Here is a 22,913-nt window from a genome sequence, read left to right as displayed (position 1 = left end):
ACACATAAGCCCCTGGGATGGGGGAAAGATGAAACGGGGGGGCTCTAGAACTGCTGGCATGGGGAAAATGGGGGATAGTGGTATGGGGGGCATGTAGTCCCTGCTGTGATGGGGAGAATAGGGGATGGGGGGGGGGACACAGAGCTCCTGGCAGGGTGTCCCTAAACTAGAGGGAGGTGGTAAGGTGGGGCACAGAGAGCTTGTGGGGGAGAATTGAGGGATGCAGGTGTCCTCTGGCACGTGCCGTGAGCTTAGTTCATAGAACCAACAGAATGTGAGACCCTAGTGTGTTAAGCAGATTTAGTAAAGTTTTCTATATGCGTGTATGTCTAATGTAATCTATAAACGCTGTTTTAAATATCACCTCTTCAGCTGCTGTTTTATGACCTTTCTGCTTGTTGCCTTTGATATGAAGCAGCCCTTCAGAGGCATCTGTTTAATCAAGAAATATTGTTGAAGCATCAGATTTGCTTGTGCAAAAGTTCCCTCTGTAATGGTGGTTTTATAGCAGCTTGAAAGACGGAATTTGAAGTGATGCAGAGCTGTATAAAATCTAAAGGAGTACATTTTGTTTGTTGGGATGATATTGTGTAGTCAGACACACCCACAGCCCTGCAAACATAGAGACCTCTCTTTACATCAAAATGCAGTAGTAAGGGAATAGCAGCATTTCTAGCAGAAATATAGGATCCTTTGCTCGCCATCTCTCACATTCTGCTGATTCCTCTAGTTTGCAGTTTCCCGGCTTGTTATTAACCTATTCTATACCACGATTGATGCTTCCCCTTTGTCCACCTTCACAGCCCAGGCCAACACGTCTTTTTTCCAAGCTCCAGGAGAGGTAACAGGATATTAGATGACTAACTGCCTCTGTTTCTACTAGTCTATGTCCAATTGTCCAGATCACTCTTGATCCTTGAGTGACTTCATAATACTTTGCCTCTGTGCTGCAGAGCCAATTTGTCCTGTGTTTACTGAGGCAAAATATTTTGAATCCAAGTGAAGATATTGTTAAACTTCAACAAGTAAAATCACAGGTTGTTATGATGCTTTGCTCCATGTGTTGACCGAGTGGAGCAGCCCAGAGGGTCACATGGCACCTCAGTGCTGGAAGCTGAATGTAGTTCTTTAGTCTGCTCACTAGTGCCTCAGAGTAATGTGTTTCTCTCAGGTGGTGTCAAGAATTATCTCTAGCCACTAGATAATAGTGACCGCAATATAGTTCATCATCCTTGGACGAGGAATCATAAAACAGTGACACTAAACTTGAGAAAATAGTTTTTTTTAAAGCGGAAACTATTGAAAAAGGCCCTAGCATGGAGGCTACGATATCTTTGCAGAGTTCCAAAAGGAATGCCTAGCCCTAAACAAAAAAGGAAGCTGGAAGGCAAAGATGCCACTTAGCCATTCTAGCTATAAGGTTCAAGAGGTTACTCAAGTCCAACAGTTACCCTTCAGATAATGGAAAGCCAATAGGAAGGAGCATAGACTATCGCAGGTAAAATGTAAAATGGAAATTGGAAGGGATAAGAGAGACTTTGAAGACCAATTTGCCAAAGACATGAAAACCAATCAGAATAAATTGGCTCTGGATAAAAGACTAGAGGCTGAGGATAGTGCCCGATTACAAGTCCTCTGAGGGAGCTGTTCTCCAAGGAAAGGGTTCCTCTTATTACTTTGCCATCTTTTGTTGCAGGACTCTCAGTAGGCACAGGATATAAATCACAGTAATTTCAGCTCCTGAATGTTACAAATCCCAAATCTCCCAATGGAGCCTCTACCATGATTTCTTCTTTTACATTTGCAGTGTTTGAGCTGCAGAGAGCAAACACAATGTTTTAGGGTCCCAAATCTGATCTATGTTTAAAACTGATACGCTCCATTAGGCAAAATCATCTGAATGTTCAATATTGATGTAGGGTATAGGGCTGCTTTTAGCAATCTTCATTACAAAAAGGGCATCTGCTCCATTGCTTTAGCTTTCACAGAACTTTCATTGAGGATGCTACATTTGGTTTGTTCTGAGATCTTCTACTAAATCATCTTGCCCATTTCGTGGCTCCAACGGATGAAACTTTCCCTGGCACTCGTGGTGAGTGTGGAGTTAACTCTGTTCCCGTTGTCCCTTTTGATGTAAAACAAATTCCACTAACATAAGACACTTGTTATAAACCTTTCTGCTATACTCTTTAAAATAAGTTGTGTATCTTTTTGTAATATGCAGAGTGATTGTAATCTATCTTCAGTACTGTATATTTCCTGCCTATGGGAAAGAAATACTGACAGTTTTTCCTATAAACATGTTAAAATATGTGTAGTCTTTAGGCAAGAAATGACCTTGTTAATTTCAACATCAGATAAAATACTGGTGGTAAGTATCAAGCAGTGCTTAGAGAAATCTGATGAGGGAAAATATTCTATTTTCAAGAGAAGAGGCTACAAACAGTGGAATATGAAAATATAGTAGCTAAGTGACTTTTTAAGGTATTTTACCCCTCCTTTCATGCTAAAAGTGAATTGGGAGAGTGGTTAATATCCCCAGTGGTGTGCACATGCAAAGTATTCTGTGCCTGTTGCTTTTGGAGTAGTAGAGAAGGGAATTCTTCGTAGTTAATATAGCTGGAGCATTCAAGTAAACAAATCTTTAGCACCAAGTGCTATTCCAAAGCTAAAAGTTGAGAGGTTTATTAATGGAAAATACAGTCTTCCGGTAGGTCTGATTTCCCATCATGAATAATTAAATATTTTTATTTTGGGGCTGGTTGGGGGGGTCCATTCTGCTTTCAGTACATCAACTAGCAGAAAAATTAAATTGTTTCCTTTTCAGAAGAAAAGTTGCTTGCTTCATGAAACACTTATTTTGATTGTTTGCATCTATTGCAGTTTCTGTCGGAAAGACACTGAGGTGGCTGTTGCTATTATAAGCCATGCTTTCATTTTTGTTCAGTCTTTTTAAAAATACCTTTTTTAGGGGATTGGGGATTAATGGAAGCTGGTGCGAGTGAAAGGTGTTGGACTGACAGCCCATGGAGACTGCGGTTCTCCAGCTGCAGGACAGATACAGCAGGGGAGGCAGCAAGGGGAGTTTTTCTACCCTCAGCATCCCTCAAACCTGAGCTGGATGTATAGACTCGCCTCTGGAAGGTAGTTCAGTATCTATGTCCATTAAATAATTAGTCGCCAATGTTAACTGCCCACTGTACCTTGAATAGTCTCTTGCAACATGCTAACGCATTATTTGTTCCACCCTTGTATTTAGCTGGGACGCTCCGAATACCTTTCCCAGACCTGAAGAAGAGCTTTGCGTAAGCTCAAAAGCTTGTTTCATTCACTGGCACTAGTTGGCCCAGTAAAAGATATTCCCTCACCCACCTTGTCTCTCTAATATCCTCGGACCAGCACGACTACAACAAGGCTGAGACTGCCAACAAGGTTGCTAGTTTTGGTGAATTTTTTTTTTGGTAATGTTTAAATTCTATTCTCTGTGGGTTCTTATGCTGTGTCCATCACTATAGTGTCTGATGGGATCCCACTGGGATCAGGAGTCAGACCACCAAACTCACTTCACATAGCCTACTAAGTAACCATTAGATGGTGGTTAAAACGCTCATACAGAAATAATGTTTCAACGGTTAGGATGCTGTGACGAAGTGGGAATGTTCTTAATGTTTTCTCTGAATACTTTGTGGGTGCCTCAGTTTCCCCTATGCATGTCTTAAGTATCAAGTATGTAGGTGGTGGGATAAGGGTGTGTGATTGTTGCAGAGCCTTAGAGGGCCAGTGTGATGCTGTCTGCACAGAGAATGGCTGACACCCTGTCTCCTGGCAACTGATGGCCTGGGCCCCTCCCCTGCAAAGGTGCCAACTGAAGGTATTGGAGAACAAAGAGATCAGGTGGCCTCCTGGCCTGGGAAAGAGACAAAGGCCAGAGGAGGGGCTGGAGGGGGTTTCAGTTTGGAGCTGGCTGGGGAAAGAGAGGGAAGCCCAGACCCGGGGCCTGGCCTCCTTGCCCCCAAGATGGACCTGACTTAGGAGTCCTGTTTCCTGTACCTACAAGCTCTGTTTTGGACTGTGTTCCTGTCGTCTAATAAACCTTCTGTTTTACTGGCTGGCTGAGAGTCATGTCTGACTGCAGAGTTGGAGTAGAGGGCCCACTGGCTTCCCCAGGACCCCTGCCTGTGCGGACTCGCTGTGGGAAGCGCACGGTGTTGAGAAGGGGATGCTGAATGCTCCGAGGTCAGACCCAGGAAGGTCGAAGCTGTGTAAGCTTCTTGCCCTGGAGACAGTATGCTCACAGAGAGGAGGCTCCCCCAGAGTCCTGACTGGCTTCATATGGAGCAGTTCCAGAGCATTGCCCGTGACAGATGCTAACTTGGGAAACCTAGCTTCAATTATCTGTTCTGCCACAGACTCCCTCTGTGATGTTGGGCAAGTCACTTAGCCTCTCTGAGCCTCAGTTCCCTCTCTGTAAAATCGGGACAATAGCACTGCCCTACCTCACAGGGGTGTCATGAGGATACACACAGTAAAGATTGTGAAGTGCTCAGATTCTTTGATAATGGGGGCCATATAGGTATTGTAGTACATAGCTAAGTTGAGAGCGCTGGCGTATCTGACGCTGGCGGTGCTAATGATGGCAGGTTGTTTTTTTTGTTTTTGTTTTTAAAGGCTACTGTAGACATATGTGGAGACCATCAGAGATAGCTGGTCCAAAATTAGGGTTGTTTTTGGTCAGGCGGGAGAGGGTAAAGTCCATTCTCTCACTCCCCTTCAGATAAATGATTTGGTCATATTTATTATTACTATTTATTTTTTTAAATAACTCCGTGCTGGTATCTGTTACCTGTGAGCAGGCTGGCTTTGATAAATAAGTGACATTGGATAAGGAAGCAGATTACTGTTAATGTAGAAGCTTAAAAACAAGAGACCCGTGAAGTGCTAGGTGCTGAAGGACTATTGCAGACGGGATCCGAGAATGGAGAAAAGACTCCAGGAACTCATGCTCCCCCAACCAGAAAGGGTAGGAATGTGGGGGTGGAAGCAGATGGTAGCTTATTCTGAAGAGCTGAATTGTTGTGGGAGAGGCTACTGGTAGCCTGTCTTCCTCTGAAATGGAAATAAAAACTGTTTAATAATACAGTTCACAGGTTGGTTATACTAAAACCTGCTGAGTTTCTGTACTTTACTTTCTGACAGACTGAGGAGCAGTGGTGGTGGGCTTTGAAGGGAATTCAGTCCCCAGGCTGGAGGGATGACGACACCCTGTGGATGTGTTGGAAATGAGGCTAGAATGCCAACGTGAGAGAAAGATAAGACCTGTAAACAAAGGTCCTAATCTTGGAGTGAAGCTTGCGTCTTTGAGCAGTCCCATTCATGACAAAATACCAGTATCCGGCCCGAGTAATAACAATGTAAAACCAGCTACAAACTTAAGTGAGACCATCACAAATATTAGGATAACGCAGGCATATGTTTAATGCACTGCTAGAAATCTAAAAGAAGTTGTTTGAGCTGTGGTGTTTTTCCACTTGCAGTATGTACACAAGTCTTTTTATAGGAGCAAAAGACTCAGTGAGAAAACAAAGTGTAGAGAATGGTGGCAGAAGAGGAGGATTCAATGGTGCCTTCTGACTTCCCTGCTCCCTCCCTTACTAATTCCCCCCACGCTGCACAGAAGAGAGCACAGTATTTCCACCTAGTCAGCCTCGCTTTTCTGTTACATAAGATAGGCCTTTATTATTCACATCATGCTGCACTGGTCTAAATCCACAACGGTGTGAGACTCAATTCACAGAAAAACTTAATCAACATGTTTTTAGCTCGTTTTTTGGGGTTAACATTTTACGTGACTTGGTAGAACTGCACCAGAAGCCTTCAGGTGAGGCACAATGTGCAGAAAGCCCTGCTGTAAGCATCTGAAGCTACTGCACTAACACACAGCAGAGCCAAAACTGCTTTGAAAGATGTCAAGTCATTTAATCATCTTGCAACATTATTGTAAACAATAACAGGATTACTACAGCGCAGTCCAACCAATAAGAGAACAGCTTTCAGAACACAACTCTGCAAACAGCCAATTGCAATTTAGCGGCAGGTGAACCAATAGCTAATTGGAATTCGGTTGGGAAATGACAGCTCTGCTGCTGAAACGAACTAAGCCAATCAGACACTGAATCGGGCAGCGAATGAAAATCAGCATTTTATTCAGCCAGTGACAGGGGTCTCCTGCTCTGGGTCTGACGAGATTTCCTGGCACTGCTGGACAGACTGCATTCCTCTAGATATATGTGCATCTGTGAGCTTGACTCACAGCACAATAATAATCATCCTTATAATGATTCACTTCCCAATAATAACAGTGTCATAAATTATTTGTACAAAGCAGGACAATTATGTCTCTCTGTCAGCCCTGTGATTGTCTGCAGCTGGTAGGGAAAGTATACAGATAATTTGGGTCTTGTCTCATTTAGCATTGCCACGGCTGTCTGCCCAGCAGACCTGGTTACAAGAGCCAGAGGGATGGTGGTAGTCACAGGGCAGAACAAAGCCAGTGGGAATCTGGACGATGCCATGTCGAGTTCAGATGCAGAGGATGATTTCCAAGACCCTGCCACTCCTACTGCAACTCAGGCAGGGCACTCGCTGCCTCTGCTGCCTCAGCAGGTAAGGGTGGTGTAAAACTGTTCTCATCTGAGCTGATGAGGTGCTTACATTTGAGCCTGCGTTGTACAGTATCAGGGAATCCATTATTCCTCATGCTGAAGTCTTAAGAGTTTCTAGTTTAGTTTCCGTTGCCAACTAGCTTGGTGAATGAAACTGAACTCCTTTTTTGCATGATAGCCAGGCGTATTACCCTCGAAACCCATCCCCTCCCCTCATCCACGTTAGGATTTATCTGCTGTCTTCTACACTAGAAAAAGAAGTGCTTGCTGCCCTATTATAAATATCAGTAATTCTTACCCTCTAAACTCAGCACAACTCTTCCTTGACCTATATCTGCCAAAAGTTGTTACCTGCTCATTTCTTTCTCTGAACTGCTTCCTTCATCCCTTGTTTCACTCCTGGGTTACTGCCTTTCATGCAGCGGCTTTATGCTTGGAAAAGTCTCCTCCTTCCTTTGTGCCAGGAGATCGCCCTCTCCCTATTCCTCCGCTCTTTGTGAAACCTTCAGACTTTGATCTCCTCGCAGACCGCGTCTTTGTGCCATCTTCGATCTGTAATCTTATCCTGTGTTTCATAGAGATTCTCCTCTGTGTGGGTCAAGGGATCTTGTCATATACATGTTTGTGAAGCACCACAGAATAATTTTTAAATAGTGATATGATTGCTTTTCCAGTTCCCAGAAGTTGTTCCGCTTAATGTAGGAGGCATGTATTTCGCTACCAGGCTGTCAACACTAAGACGCTATGAAGATACCATGTTGGCTGCTATGTTTAGTGGAAGACACTACATTCCAACAGATGCTCAAGGCAGATATTTTATTGACAGAGATGGAACTTACTTTGGGTATGTGCATTATCCTTACTACTCTAATTTTGAAACTGTTACTGTGATAGGAAACATTAATTTTAAGAAAGGCAAGAATTCGTTTGCAGTCTTCTAATTCAATCCCATTTGAATTGCATCTTTTATCAAAGACTAGTGTGATTAACATACAATTACAGTGTTTAAAACTTCTTCCAGAAAACTGTCAAACTTCTTGGTACATTGCAGTGCCAAAACCCCTATTATTTCATAACTAATGATTGTAACTCATTTACCAAAAAAAACCCCTAAACAATGTTTTGGTCCTCAGCAAAAGTAAGCGTGTGTGTGTGTGTGTGTGTGTGTGTGTGTGTGTGTGTGTGTACAAACGCACAAAATAGCTCCATCCAGGGAGCCAAGTTGCTCGTACATTAAAAGTTGAGTATTTGACACCATTTCTTGTAACAACATGATTGTGGCCTTTTTTGTGTGTGTGTGTGTGATTTTTGTTGGTATTATCTTGTAGTTTTTACCCTAAAAAGGGCATGGCAGTGATGTTCCTAGGATAATTGATAACGTCCTCTTTTGGTTGTCACAATTTTCAAATGTTTAATGGAATATTTGTAGAGATTCGTCCAAGTTTAGAGTATAACATGCTGTTAAGAAAGACAACTAGTATTGTGTTTGACATTTACAAGCTTGATTTCAGTATAAAATATTCTACCCTGTTAATCATACTATAATACTTAGAGGGGCCGAATCTCGTCGTTTTAGATAAAATTGCAAATTTTTACCTTTTTTTTATTTTTCCTCTTTTCTGTTGTCTGCATTTTTATTTGCCTGAATTTCACATATCTGAATTTCAGGTATATATAAATTCAGGTGAACAGATTAACACTACATATTGATGAAATGTGCAGCATTGTTTCAAGCCTGCAGATATTTATCCACATCCAAAATGGCCAGACTTTCTCTGAAAGAGAATTTGTTGTTGGAAATCTGGCCCAGCTCTAACTATAATGCACTTCAGAAAGCTGAAGATTAGGTAAAAGCTATGCCTTTTGGGGATTTTCACTTTCCAACAAATAAATTCTGCAAAATGTAGTAGGATAAATCTTTGTTTTGCACGTGGACCATCTACTCCCTGGACCAGTGAGAAAGCAAAGCATAATAATCTTTTATTGTTTTAAAAAGACCTGTTTACATATTATAGGTGGGGGGAAATGCAGGGGTCGAAGAACTTATTTTAAATTGCTGATGCCTGGCAATGTTATATTCAGAGCTCTGTTATCCTTCTAAAGGTCTCAAACAAGATATTAGCTTGCTTTTTATTATTTATTTATTTTGAGCATGATTCTGCTGATGTTTAGTTCCCCTTGTTGGCAGTAATCGCTACTCCAAATAGTAAGTGTTTTCAGAATCAGATCTTTGCTTGTAGAAATATATGTTGGACATTCTAACCTCATTTCCAAAATACTTTTTCCCAGAGGGATGTTCCTCATCTCTCCAGTTGAGGACCTAATTCTCTTCAAAGCCAATCAGTGCTGTTCCTTAATCCACCACAAAGTCCAAAATATATCAAGACAGAATTTCCTAGTATGATTAAGCTGATTTGTTTATTTGAAAACAAGTGTTGGCATTTGTGAGCTTCTTACTGCGGGCAACTCTCTTATTGGAAACTGAGTTAATTGTGATATACACTATCGACCTAAACCAGCACTTTATATATTTCCTGCAATATTGTAAAGAAGGGCCAAGCAGCAGGTGTGTTCTTTGTTTCACATCATATGTTCGCTAATAGGATGAATTAGTTAATGTTTGTAAAGTGTTTTTTCCATCTTCAAAGCATTCTGATCTAAACCATTGTTAAACACATTCAAATGAAACACTCATTCTGTTGTCAGAATAATTGCAGAAGGCCCTGATCCTGTAAAGACAACTCCACAGCCAGACACTACTCGCCCACCTGGAGCTCTTTGATGTTAGTGAGGTTTTCAGTGGGCCGAAGGATCTGCCCCCATAGTTCTTCAGCAAAATCGGGTACTTAATGAATACAATTATAATCACTGTGTTGTCAATGGGAGACTATAATCTGTGTCCTGTTTCAGTTTAAGAGATTAAAGCATCCTGAATGTTTTGTTTGCTGTGTTTTTAAACTGGGGTCCCCACACTGCTAGCTTCACAGACATCACATTTTCCAGCTGGAGGCTCAAAAATGCCACTCAAAATGTGCATTTGAAAATAGAGTTCACAGTTCATATAAGAATGAGAGCTGCTTCTTACCTTCTGAATTTGAAAATTGCTGGACTGAGTAAAATGGTGTCTCCATTTCATGTCAGATTAACAATTACGTTCTTTTTCCCCCCCAAAAAAATTGTAAGACTTGTTATTGAATAATAATCCCCCCCCCCTTCTGTTTAGAGACGTTCTTAACTTTCTGCGATCTGGTGACCTGCCATCGAGAGAACGGGTGAGGTCAGTTTACAAGGAAGCTCAATATTATTCCATAGGACCATTGCTGGACAATCTAGAGGAAGTCCAGCCTCTTAAAGGAGAAAAAGTTAGACAAGCTTTCCTGGGCTTAATGCCATATTACAAAGGTAAATTAAAGAATAGTGACGATGTATATTGTAGCTTGGTATGTGTAGTATAAATAATGCTCAAAAGCCTGAGTTTACTTTCTAATAGTGTGTAAGTGTTCTGAGGTAAATACGCAAAGGGGGTTTTCATGGACAGGAAGAAAGTCCTGCGGCTCTGATGCTATTTCCTATTCACTGGAGTAATTTTGACCAAGATCCTCATATGTATTTAAGCTCCTAATTTCCATTTCCAAGCTTCAATTTTTGGCTTTGCTTTTGGGTAGTTTAACATCCTAGCTCTTCACATCTTTGAAGCCCCCACGCAGCACTTCCACCTGCATCATTCAAAGTGATGAGTATTTTTCCTTAGACTTGAATGAGAGCAGGATCAAGCCCATAAAGCGCAAGAAGAGATTCTTGAACAAAACTGTTTCTTTGAGTCTGCATTGGTGGTTCTCTTGAGGGCCTGCATCTCTTTCCTTGGGTAAGAGGTTGTGTGTTCAAGGTCTTTAGGAAATGTTTCAACAGCTATTTATTATTAGGTGTATTGTGCCTAAATGGGCTAAATACTTTTTGGACATACAATAAACAGGCCCCTGCCTCAAAGAGCTTACAGGCGACACAATCAATTTTTTTGAGACAATAGCAAAACTACTGTGTTTTGCATTGTTCCTTGTAGGCACATAATAGCATTACCCAAGAGATCTTATCTGAACACGGCTTATATTAAAAATAAGCCAGTATAAGACTGGTCTTGAATTGAAGAGAATAATGCCATACATGTGACTTCACACCTAACTTAACTCAGATTGTTTGGTCTTTTTCTCAGTCTTGTGATCCTTTGGTTATTTCACAACTTGAACTTTGGGCATACTGCTCAAGCAGTCATCATAAACCTTGCAATCATAAGGTTGTTTTTAACTGGAATTTAAGGCATATATAAACTCTCAATATGAATATGGCTAATTTCATTATTGTAGGCTGTATCTAACTGCAAGCAACCCTTGAGTATACCTATTGTTGCCTCTGGCATTGTTTTAAGAATAATTCATGCCACTTTGATGCAGTAATCAAATTCCACATGAAAACATTGTGTTCTGTTCCTCACATGACATTCACTGTTTATTACTTTTGTTGTTGTTTAGAACACTTGGAGCGGATAATTGAAATAGCTAAGCTTAGAGCCATGCAGAGAAAAGCAAGATTTGCAAAGTTGAAGATCTGTGTTTTCAAGGAAGAAATGCCCATCACCCCATATGAGTGTCCACTTTTCAACTCTCTACGTTTTGAAAGAAGTGAAAGCGAGACAAAACTGTTTGAACATCACTGTGAAGTAGATGTATCTTTTGGCCCCTGGGAGGCTGTAGCTGATGTATACGATCTTCTGCACTGTATTGTGACAGACCTGTCAGACAAGGGAATTACTGTGGATCATCAGTGCATTGGTGTGTGTGATAAACATCTGATAAACCATTATTACTGCAAGCGCCCCATCTATGAATTCAAGATTACTTGGTGGTGAGTTATTCTTTTCAGAAAGTGCATAAAAAGTCTTTTTTCTAGACAACAGTTGCTTTTAATATTACCTTTTGCAATATGTCTCTGGAAATGCATTGCTGCTGAGATAGACTGGAATTGACCTGCTGAAATGTTGGCTAATGCTTAGCTGTTCAGCAAATGGGAACCTGTTACATGATAACGTCTTGAAAAACTAGCCTGAAACAAGATTGTTGGCTCAGGTATCTTAACTTGACACCTTCTGAAAGGTGCCCACCTGCTTGGTGCCTTTTCTGTAATGGCAGGGTCTGAAAAGTGAACAGTGCAACTTTCACTCACTTTCAAGCAAAGTCATGGCTGCTGCTGGTGGTAGCACCATTTGAGAACATCTGTGGCTTCAATTTTACCAGCTGGTGTAATGGTTTTAGTCACTTCTGCTAGATTGATCACTCTATAAAGCCAAATACCACTCCAGTACAAAGATATTGACAATGCAACTCAGAAATACCTGGTAATTTAAATAAATAAGGGAAGAATGTCCTAATGTTAATGTTGGTTGTGATTATTTCAGTTTTTCAAAAATTAGCTTTATTGAGAATCTGCATTACAAATCTGTATTATAATAATTCAGTTATTTCCATTTTTATGACCAAAAGAACATCTAACAAATTCAGGCTACATTCTTTAATACGTTTAGGACAAATTACAATTCACAAAAAGCCTGTTCTCAGCATTAGAAATTCTAAATATTTACTACACCTACAAAAAAGAAGCTGTATACAAAATGGTCATTTGGAAAGGCTTTTGGAAAATGGGAGAACCCTACTGGTATGCCCCAATTAGCAAAGATAAGATGGACACTCAACACATGAATTACTGTAAACATAACTCTTCCAGATCCAATGATAATTCCACATTATTCTGAAATGGAAGCTGGATGGTGAGACTTTATAAGCCAAGCCCTGAAAAAAAAAATTAAGTTACATGATGAATATCCCTGTTGTCCTCCCTGCTTGTAGCAATAAGAAGTGTAATTGTTGACTTTGTAATTAATCTTTAAAGATTTCTCCAATTACCAGCTAATGTGTCTTTGTAGCACATTTTTTTTAGACTGAAAGAGGCTATCCCAGGGTCATCTTTCTTCCCTGAAAGTAATAGTTGAAATACTGAAATTTGTAAATGTCTCTCTTGAAAGCTCAAATACATAATTTTATCCAAAATGTAGGAATATATTTAAATCCTGGAAACATTACTATAATATGGAGTATCTCAGATCATCTCCACTATTTCAAGAAAGTCACTTGGGTTGGCCTCAAAATTTAATCTTGGAAATACTAATGTAAATTGTAGGCCCTCATGGTACATTTCATTTGGTTGATTAATCTAATTTGTTGACCAAAAAGATGTTTGGGAAGGCAACTTGCATTTAACATGTTTATCAATAATTTCAGTAAGAATCTTTGAATAGCATGTTCTGAACAAAAAAATTGATTAGCCGTCACCCATACTGTTTAATTTAGGAGATTACAGTAAATCTTCTTTATAAGGCTGTACTTGGGAGCTCATGACTTTGTGTATCTTTGTAAAGGAACATTGTCAAGTGCTCGGGTTTAGGATTAGAATTTAGGTTTTGGAAAGAAGAGGGGGAAAGGGAGATGATAAAAACATGTCTTTGAATCTTTTTTTAAAGGTTAGGATTCCCCTTCAGTCTGAGGAAAAACAACAACACCCTGCTAGTGCATGAGAATCTAAAACTAAAACAATCTAGAAATGGCAAATGAAACTAACGAAGGTAGTTTCACTAAGGCTTGGTCTGCACTACAGAGGTAGGTCAAAGGAAGCCGCCTTAAGTCGACCTGTTAATTTATGTGCCTACACTACTGAGTCCTTTACACCGACCAAGTCGTCTCTAATGTTGACTTCTGTAATCCACCTCTGCGAGAGGCGTAGCACTTAATTTGATTTTCATGGGTTGACTGCAAGGTAGTGCAGATGCAGCGTTGTGTAATTCGACTTAATTGACCTCCAGGTGGTGTCCCACAATGCTCATCTGTGACCGCTCTGGAGATCATTCTCAACTCTGCTGCACTGCAGTCAGGTACACAGGAAACAGCCCCTCCCCTGCTAAAATCCTGGGAATTTTTGATTTCCCATTTCCTGTTTGATCAGCATTGGGAGCATGCCAGCTTGAGCACAGCTAATCATGGAGACTACATGCCCCCAATGCTCTCCAGCCTGGTCTGCATGGGAGGTGGTGGATCTCATCGCTGTGTGGGGAGAAGTCTGTGCAGGCAGAGCTCCGATCCAGCAGAAGAAACGCTGACATCTATGCAAAGATCGCTCGTGGAATGGGGGAGAAGGGCTACATGAGGGACACACAGCAGTGCCATGTGAAAATAAAAGAACTTTGCCAAGAGTACCAGAAGGCAAGGGAGGTAACAGTCGTTCTGGTGCTGAGCCCCACACATGCCGGTTCTACAACGAGCTGTATGGGATTCTCCGGGGTGACCCTACCAGTACCCCCACAAGGAACGTGGACACCCCACAAGCAACGTGGACACCTCACAGGTGTGTGAGTCTAGGGACAACAAGGAGGACGATATGGTGGATGAGGAAGAGGAGGAGAATGGGAGACAGGTGAGCGGTGGATCCATTCTCCCCGAGAGCCAGAAAATACTTTTAACCCTGGAGCCCTGTAGGTCACAGGACATCACAGTGGCCAACTGTGATGCCGGGGAAGGCACCTCTGGTGAGTATACAGTTACAGTCAAAGTTCAGTTAAACTTTAGCAGGTGCACACATTCGGTGGTATTGCATGTTTACTGTGAAGAAAAAACGAGGTGCTGTGGTTCTTTGCTTACAAGAGGCTGCTCCAGCTATGCAGAGGGTGGCCCCCGGAAACTACTTTTTATGTGGACTGGGATAGTCCGGGAATCCTCCATGGATATCTCTAGAAAACTTTCATGGAGGTACTCTGCAATCCTTTGCAGAAGGTTTCTGGGCAGCGCAGTCTTATTTCTTCCACCATGATAGGACACTTTCCCACGCAACTCCTGAATGAATTCTGCTAGCATCATTGTGGTACACAGCATAGCAGCATAAGGACCAGGTCTATACCTAGACACTTGCAGCATCTACTTCCTTTCCGCCTCTGTTACCCTCAGGAGACTGATATCACATAGGGTCGCCTAGGGGAAATGGGGGAAGTTCTCATTAAAAGTGCTCTTACAAGAAAAAAAGAGCATGTAGACCTTCTCCCCCACCCCACATTCCGGATCGCCAAACCACGTGGCTGCTAAGGTGCCTTTACTGTGCTCGGCATGGGCTGGCAAGTAGTTTAAGTGGCTGTTAGGGGACTGGGGCCCCACATGTGAGATTCTGCAATTTGAGAGTGAAAACGCACCCCCCCCTTCCCCCGCCCTGTTTGTAAACAGCTTTCCGTGGTGCTATGGGGAAGGGCCATTGTTTGACTAGCTAGCTCTGCTCCCGACATGAGCCTGCCATAAACTTCATTAAAAGTGCAGTCACCCATGACTGGGGGGTAGAGGGGAAGCTATTCACCATGGCTGGAACAGCAAAACGGTGCAGTGAATGGTTACGGATTCTGATTGTTATGGCTTGCACCTAGTGTAATAAGGGTGTTTTTTTGTTTTGTTTTGTTTTAATGAAAACGGCCTTGCTATGGAAACATTTTATGCATGTACAGTGGCTCCTTTCTTTTTTCCCATGACTGACCCCCAGCTGAAAATGTGTCCTTTGGCACGTCATCAACACCTGAAAGCAGACTTTCACTGATTAGAAGAAGGCGAAAGAGAACACGGGAGGACATGTTCACTGAGATAATGAACGCCTCTGGGACAGCTGACACAGAGCTGAGAGGCTGGAGGATTTCACTGTCCGAGAAGTTAGACATGGACATGGAGAGCAGGAAAGCTTCCACTGAGCAAGAGTGTGCGGCACAGGATGAGATGCTTCGGATTATGACCAAGCAGGCATGTTGAGGCATCTGGTTGACCTGCAGGAACAGAAGCAGGAGGGTAGAGTCCCTCTGCAGACCCTGGTGGACAGCCAGCCAGCATCGCCTGGCACAGAATCACCCTCCCCAAAGCGTTCCCTGAGGCTTGGGAGAAAAGTCCATTATTCCTTTCAATTATCTCGGGAGGAGGGTACAAGGAACAGAAGGTGTCCATTCACAGACCTTTGATAGTCTAGAATGCGGTGTTATGTTACACAGCTAGAAATGTTTCTCCTGTTCCAACTTTACAACCCCTTTTCCCCAAGGCTAATTTTTTTGTCTGTTTTCCCTCTTTACTTATGGTTGTTAAATAATGTACATAAATGGATTCAAGAAACAAATGTTCTTTATTGATTAGGAGCAGTGGGCTTGGGTGGGGGGTTGGCTTTACAGGGACAGTGATACAAGCCAAGTGAAGGTTTGGGAAAGCACAATGCAGACAAGCAGCTCATGTTACTGTGACTCATTATTGAAACAGCTTTTCAAAGCCTCGTGGATACGCAGCGCCCCTTGCTGTGCTCTTCTTATTGCCCTGGTGTCTGGCTGCTCAAAAATGGCTGCCATGCGATCTGCCTCAACTGCCCACCCCTGCAGAAAATTTCCCCCCTTTTTTTCCCCACAGGTATGGAGCACACAGCAGGCAGCTATAACCATGGGGATGTTCTCTTCACTAAGGTCCAACCTTGTTAGTAAACTTCTCCAGCACCCTTTCAAACTACCAAAGGCACATTCAACCATCATTCTGCACTGGCTGAGCCTATAGCTGAACCGTTTCTTATTGCTGTCCAGACGGCCGGTATATGGCTTCATGAGCCATGGAAGCAAGGGGTAGGCTGGGTCCCCCAGGATAACTATAGGCAGCTCAACATCGATTTATGTACTCTTTTTGGCAGGGTGGTCTGGTGCCAAGATGGGGATATGCGTGCCATCTATCGCCCTACCGCAGTTAGGGAACCCCATTGCCGCAAAACCATCCACTATGTCCTGCACATTTCCCAGACTCACTACCTTTTGTAGCAGAAGTCGATTAATGGCCCTGCACACTTGGAGCACAGCAGCTCCCACGGTTGATTTTACCTACTCCAAATTGATTCCCCACTGACTGGTAACTGTCTGGCATTGCAAGCTTCCAAATAGCGATCACCACTTGCTTCTCCACTGTCAGAGCAGCTCTCATTTTTGTGTTGCTGAACTGCAGAGAAGGGGAAAGCTCTGCACAAAGTTCCTGGAAGGTGGCCTTCCACATTCGAAAGTTCTGCAGCCACTGCTCGTCATCCCATACCTGCAAAACGATGCAGTCCCACCAGTCAGTGCTTGTTTCACGGGACCAGAAACGGCTCTCAACAGCGTGCAGCTGCTCTGTGACTGCCAGCAGCAACTGTGAATTGTTTGTTTGCTTTTCCCCCCAATGGCTTGCAGCAGGGCTGCTTGCAGGACATTGCTATGTTCCGTGTGGCGAACTCTACTTCAGCTCTGGAAATACTGCAGGAGAAGGCGTGAGGTGTTTGAGATGCTCACAGCAAGAGTGCACAACTGAGCAGGCTCCATGCTTCTGGGGTTATGGCGTATGTGCGGCAGTTTTAAGGCACGAAAACCACTGGGTGGTTTGCCGTTGATATCAGGGAGGGAGGACGGTGCATCATGGGATGCCAACGCAATGTTCCCATTCTCCCTTGCAACGTTTTGCTCCCATGAGGCATTGCACAAACTTCCCAAAACACACTGCGGCAAGTTGCACTTTGGGGTAGCTACCCACAATGCACAGCTTTGTGCATCGATGCAGGCACTGCTAGTGAGGACGCATTCCATTGAGACAATGAGCATGGTGTGGCCACGCACAATCGACTTAATTAATTCGGAGGCTCCAGGTCGAATTAGATAAAGTTGACTTAAATGTTGTCGTGTAGACAAGCCCTAAGTTGAGTGAAGACTTGAATGAGTCCTTCACTTATCAGCTGGCTCCTCAACTTTGGTTTCTTTGTAGGGGAAGGGATCCTTAAGCCACAGACTGAACTTTCTACTAAACAGCCTCCTTCAGATCCAAAACCTGAAATTTATGAGCCCAAGATTCTTGTTAGGAGAAACGCTTTATTTAATGACTAAGTTAAAATAAGATTGGTTTTTCTGGGTAGTTCAGTGGTGCTTGCCCAATTCTCATGTCTTTGTATAAATGGGACATTGCTCTGGTCTGACTTTTCAGCATTGTTGACAGAAATGGGAATCTCAGCTGCAGTGATTAAAAGCATACCTTTGGGCTTGACTGTGATATGATCACATTTTAGAAATTTCCCAAGAGAAGCTACAATGGGGACTATGTTCTTTCTGATCATGTTTATCTCGTGGTAATATTCTGGCACTAACATTTGTGCCAGTAGATTATATGGCAACTTATTCTGGTTCGCTTTATTAAAAAGAAATGGACAGGAGGAAGAAAATCTTGTTCTTGTATCATTTGTATCTTAATTAAAGCCCTTAATTACCACATGCTCTACCAGATATTGAAAACTTTAAATCCAGTTTAAAGAAAACCCCAGACATAAGAGCCATTGTGCTTTCATTATGAGCATACTTTCTGTGTCTTGTGATTTAATTTGTGAGAGTTAATATTGCTATTGGCTGGACTTGTTCTAAACAAAATATTTTACCGTGATTTAGATATTGTTACTGCCTAATACGTGTTCATTTTTTGACAGAAACTGAGAAGAATTGTGCAGGAGGATGTCAGGGGAGTATACTCCGTAACTGCTTTAAATAACTTTATTGACTTAACTTTTCTTGGCGTATACCATCACATTTTGCAAGTTCTAAATTTGGAAAAAAACAAAACAAAACACTGATCTGTTAACCCTCATATATACTTAATGAATGCTGTATAGTTGTAGAATGACTCCAAACATCTGCATAACATTAGATTTTTTTCAGTGACCTTAGAACCTCTCTTAGGGCTTATATACCCAGGCACATCCAAGAAAATTAATCCAGATAATTAAAGGTGTGACTTTAAAGTGGATTAGTTAAACTTCATTAAATCTCTTTGTGGGTGCTGTTATTCAGAATTAAACTGAATTAAGGCCACTTTATCTTAGTTCACTTCCAAACTGAATTAAGGCCATTGCTATTTTGAATGAAGAAGTTCTCGCAGGGTTTTAATTCGGTTTAACTACTCCACTTCATATTCACACTTTTAACTAACTCAGATTAATTTTCCTGGATGTCCCTGTGTAGACAAGCCCTTAGTCAAACACCCTATCTCTATTCAGTTATGTCCGTGCAGATCTCTCCTCCTATCTGCCTATTTCTCTATCTCTGCCTAGTCCAAAGGCTGGTCTACACTAGGAACTTATATCTGTATAGCTACATCTCTCGGGGCATGAAAAATCCACACACCCTGAGAAACATAGCTGAGAAACATACTAACCTAACCCCAGTGTAGACAGCGGTAGAAGAATTCTTCTATTGACCTAGCTACTGCCTCTTGGGGAGGTGGATTACCTACGCCATCGGTGTAGGTAGTAGTGTCTACACTGAAGTGCTATAGCAGTGCAGCTGCAGCATTAAAGTGTAGACACACCCTAAAAGTATTTATACCACGCTGTCACTGTAGTATCTGAGCACTTGTAAGGTCTCTTTTCTGTGCAGAATCTGTCGCTTATCTGGATAAATATCAGGGCCTCCGTTCCATTCTGATAAACGGATCATGTGGTTGTTTCATGTCATCAACATAGTTTTGTTATGAAAGTCATGCTGCCCTGCCTGTTGTCAAAGGAACAGTAAGTGCAGCCTGTTTAGCCCAAAATGGACGTACCTAAAAGTATGGTGCATCTTTCGCAGCATCTTTGGAGAGGAGGCCTATCATTTTTTGGTTCTCCAGTGATGCCGAAGGGAACCTGCTAATAGTGAGTGGAATATTTTGTATACAAATTCCAAATGTTTTCATTGTGCAAATTGCAAAACCTAGATTACAGTGAAATCTCTGTTAATTGTGATGATTTGGGGGAGAGAAATTAAGAACCGAGTTCTGTTTAATTATTTTTTAGGTTGCTGCATGCCCAAATATTTGCATTAAAAGTATTAGTCTCTTAAAAACCTCTGTATATGCATTGACCAATGGTTTGAACAGAGCAAAGAGAGACCTGGATCCTATTATCGGTTTTCCAGCTAACTTCTTGTGTGGCCTTGGGCAAGTTGCTTAACCTCTTCGTGCTTCAGTTTCCCATCTGTAAAAAGGGAATAATGATACCTCCTCATCTTTGTGACGCACTTTGAGAGCTTAATATGGAAAAACGCCAAGTGTTAAATTTTAAAATTGTATATCTATAAAAGGCACCCACCGGGAATGGGATGAGGTTTATTTTACTTTAAGGAAGGTACGTTTTAGTATCCCGACAAGTTGACAGTTGTTTCTTGAATGGTAACTAGAGATTTGTAGGACCAAAGAATGTAACAGAATGAGGCAGAGCCTTCCTTGTGCTGCGCATAATGGCCCTTTTTGCCTACATACCACAATACTACATGAGGGTCGCATGGCTGTGATACAGTGCGGAACACGTTACCTGTACAGGCAGCTAAATAGTGGATTAAAATAGGTGGCAATTAATGGTTGGAATTTGTTGGGACAAAAATTATACACTTTATCTCATGGGTGCAGAGATTTTGTTCCCCTGGGAAGGTGCTAGCATCTTTGTTGACTGATGATGCAGACTGGCTAACAGCCACTGGCACAGTTTACTTCTTTCCCTCCGCCCTTCCCTGTTCCTGTTTTTCCATTGAGACCCTTGATTTGTTTTTGCAAACTGTTTTGAAACCTAACCCTTAATTCCTGATCTGTTCTTTACATTCAACATAGCATGTAACTTTTTAAAAAAAGTATTGCCAACGGTAGAAGCAATAAGATTCACATTTGTACAGCAAAAATGTCCTGGAGTCCCCTGACAGACTGTGTAGAGATGTAGGGAGTCTATCAGAGAAATACTATACAATCTAGTAACAACAAAGAATTAATTCTTTAACCTGAAAGCTGTAGGCATCTTTTCTTACTTTGGCTTTCCCAGCTTCAAGCACTCACTGGAGCGGAGACTAGCGCAGGAGCTTCGGGACGCTCTTGCCAGAAACTCAGGGAGGAGGTTTATAATTAGTTTTTTCCACACGGGACACCTATGAACCTTAAAGCCCTCCACATAGCCAGCATCAGTGTTGTGTGTGTGAGATATTTTAATGTATCTAAATTGAGCTGCACAAAAATCCACAGTAAATGGTGTGTGCATTTGTTTGAGGGCATAAATGAAGAATGGCGCATTGACCGTAATTTTGTATTTCTAGATTTATTACCTTTCTGAAACATCTTTTATTTAACACAGTTATTATATACTAGGTCTTTTCTATAATTATTTAGATGAATCATTGAAAATGAGAAGAAGTATCAATTTACATTTGCAGTGTAATTCAAAAGGGGATAAATGTGTCTAAAATGGAATTCATGTAGGCCCCAATCCAGCAAACAAGCCCATAGATTTTGATGGGATATGTTTGACATTAAGAATGTGTTTAAGTGCTTTCCTGGATCATAATCAAATGTGCTATGGTGACTTTTTAAATATGTAGTTCTTAGAGCCCAGGTATGGACATTTCGAGGTCTCTTCTCTCTACACATGCAGTACTCCTGTTACTGTCAGTGGGAATTGTGCATGTAAAATAATTAAAATACGTAGCCCTGAGTGGTATGTTTAATCTTCAAAGCAGTTTACAAATATTGACAACTGAATTCTCACAATAGCCGTTTCAAGTCACTAGCTAGCCTTTCTATTTTACAGATAAGGCAACTGAGTCAGAGAGATTAAATGACTTGTCCAAGTCCACAGATAGTGTTTGAGCTGGGGTGAGCATGCAGGAGATCCTGGTTCCCCATCCTTGTGCTCAAACCACTAGACTATCCCTAATGTATTTAAAAAGCTTGTGTATGTCAGCATTATTTGAAATCTTGATCACTGACTTTTTTCAGTAATAATGTTCCTCTTGAACATAGTTAGCCAAGATATGCTTCAGAAACTGAACATTCTGTATCCTAATGTATGTGTGTTTGGCTGGTACAGACACTTAAAGTATTTCCTATTTGGTCAATTGTAAAATATAGTTCAACTAATCATCCATTCTGGAGTCTCGAAAGATTCAGATGAGTGGAACAGACGAGCTTGTGGATATTTGGAACTAATTGGATTAATGCTAATCCATGAAAATGATTGTGAACATTTGCCAGGGGAATGCTTTTTTAGAGCATGTCTCTCCTGTGTTAGGGGAGAAACTTATGGGGGAGGGGATTTAATTTCTGGAACCTATACAGAAAGAAGAGTTTGAGATTAAAGGGGTAAAACTTGGAGACACAAACACTCCTGTATAATGACAGGTTTCAGAGTAGCAGCTGTGTTAGTCTGTATCTGCAAAAAGAACAGGAGTACTTGTGGCACCTTAGAAACTAACAAATTTATTTGAGCATAAGCTTTCGTGGGCTACATCCCACTTCTTCGGATGCATAGAATGGAACATATATTGAGGAGATATATATACACACACATACAGAGAGCATGAACAGGTGGGAGTTGTCTTACCAACTCTGAGAGGCCAATTAAGTAAGAGGAAAAAAAACTTTTGAAGTGATAATCAAGATAGCCCTGTATAAAGTAACCATGTCTATTCAGTTGTTATAGTGCTCCCAAGTGCAGCAATTGTTTAGGAATGTTATGTGTGGAAAACTTCCATTGAAGAATGTAACTCTTTCATGATCATCAGCAATTGGTTTCTGGATTCTTGCAGGGAGGTTTGCTTTAGCTTGTATGATTTTTTTTCAATTTAGACAAATAGGCATAACCTGAAAGCATTCCAACAAATACAAAGTTCAGTCTGTTATATTTACAGGAACTCTTCCTTGATTCTTAATAAGTGAGTCCCTAAAGAGGATCTAACCATGTCCTTGGCAATCTAATTGAAATGTATTTCGACAAACCTTTGCTTAGAATGACGATTGATTAAACCGCAAAACATAGCAGTCAGCATAGTGGAGCTGGGTAATACAAGTCCTTGAAAATAAGAGCCAAAGCCTCCTGTGTATCCAAGAATGCGTTAATTTGACCGAATACACAGCCTGGCTAGCTTTAGTGCCATTTTAACACAGACACTTTGCTAAACTCAAAAGGGTTAGTGGTACTTTAAATCTATTTTTTTAAACGGTTACTGTGTTTAAACAGTAATAAATCAAATTTTACTGAAACTTTTGGGGGCAAATTATCCTGATTTATACCTTGTAAAAGTCATGGCAGTAATTGACCAGTTTTCTTGTTTACCGTTTCCAATATATTTTTATGCTT

The 22,913-nt window shown here is 41.5% G+C and overlaps 1 protein-coding gene across 1 annotated transcript in view; it reads left to right on the top strand.

Annotated features, from left to right (window-relative positions):
* RABGEF1 (RAB guanine nucleotide exchange factor 1) overlaps nt 1–22,913 on the top strand; it is a 69,280-nt gene that overhangs the window by 6,536 nt on the left and 39,831 nt on the right. Inside the window, exons 3-7 of the mRNA XM_065418513.1 lie at nt 6,471–6,663; nt 7,337–7,506; nt 9,886–10,064; nt 11,189–11,561; nt 14,123–14,289. Of these exons, the coding sequence (XP_065274585.1) occupies nt 6,520–6,663; nt 7,337–7,506; nt 9,886–10,064; nt 11,189–11,561; nt 14,123–14,289 (1,033 nt within the window). The 5' untranslated portion in view covers nt 6,471–6,519. The remainder of the gene's footprint in view (nt 1–6,470; nt 6,664–7,336; nt 7,507–9,885; nt 10,065–11,188; nt 11,562–14,122; nt 14,290–22,913) is intronic.

This window comes from Emys orbicularis, chromosome 17 (assembly GCF_028017835.1).
Source record: "Emys orbicularis isolate rEmyOrb1 chromosome 17, rEmyOrb1.hap1, whole genome shotgun sequence".
NCBI classification, from domain to species: domain Eukaryota; kingdom Metazoa; phylum Chordata; order Testudines; family Emydidae; genus Emys; species Emys orbicularis.
Note: the sequence above shows the minus strand (reverse complement) of the source record. Positions and strands in the feature narration are given on the sequence as shown.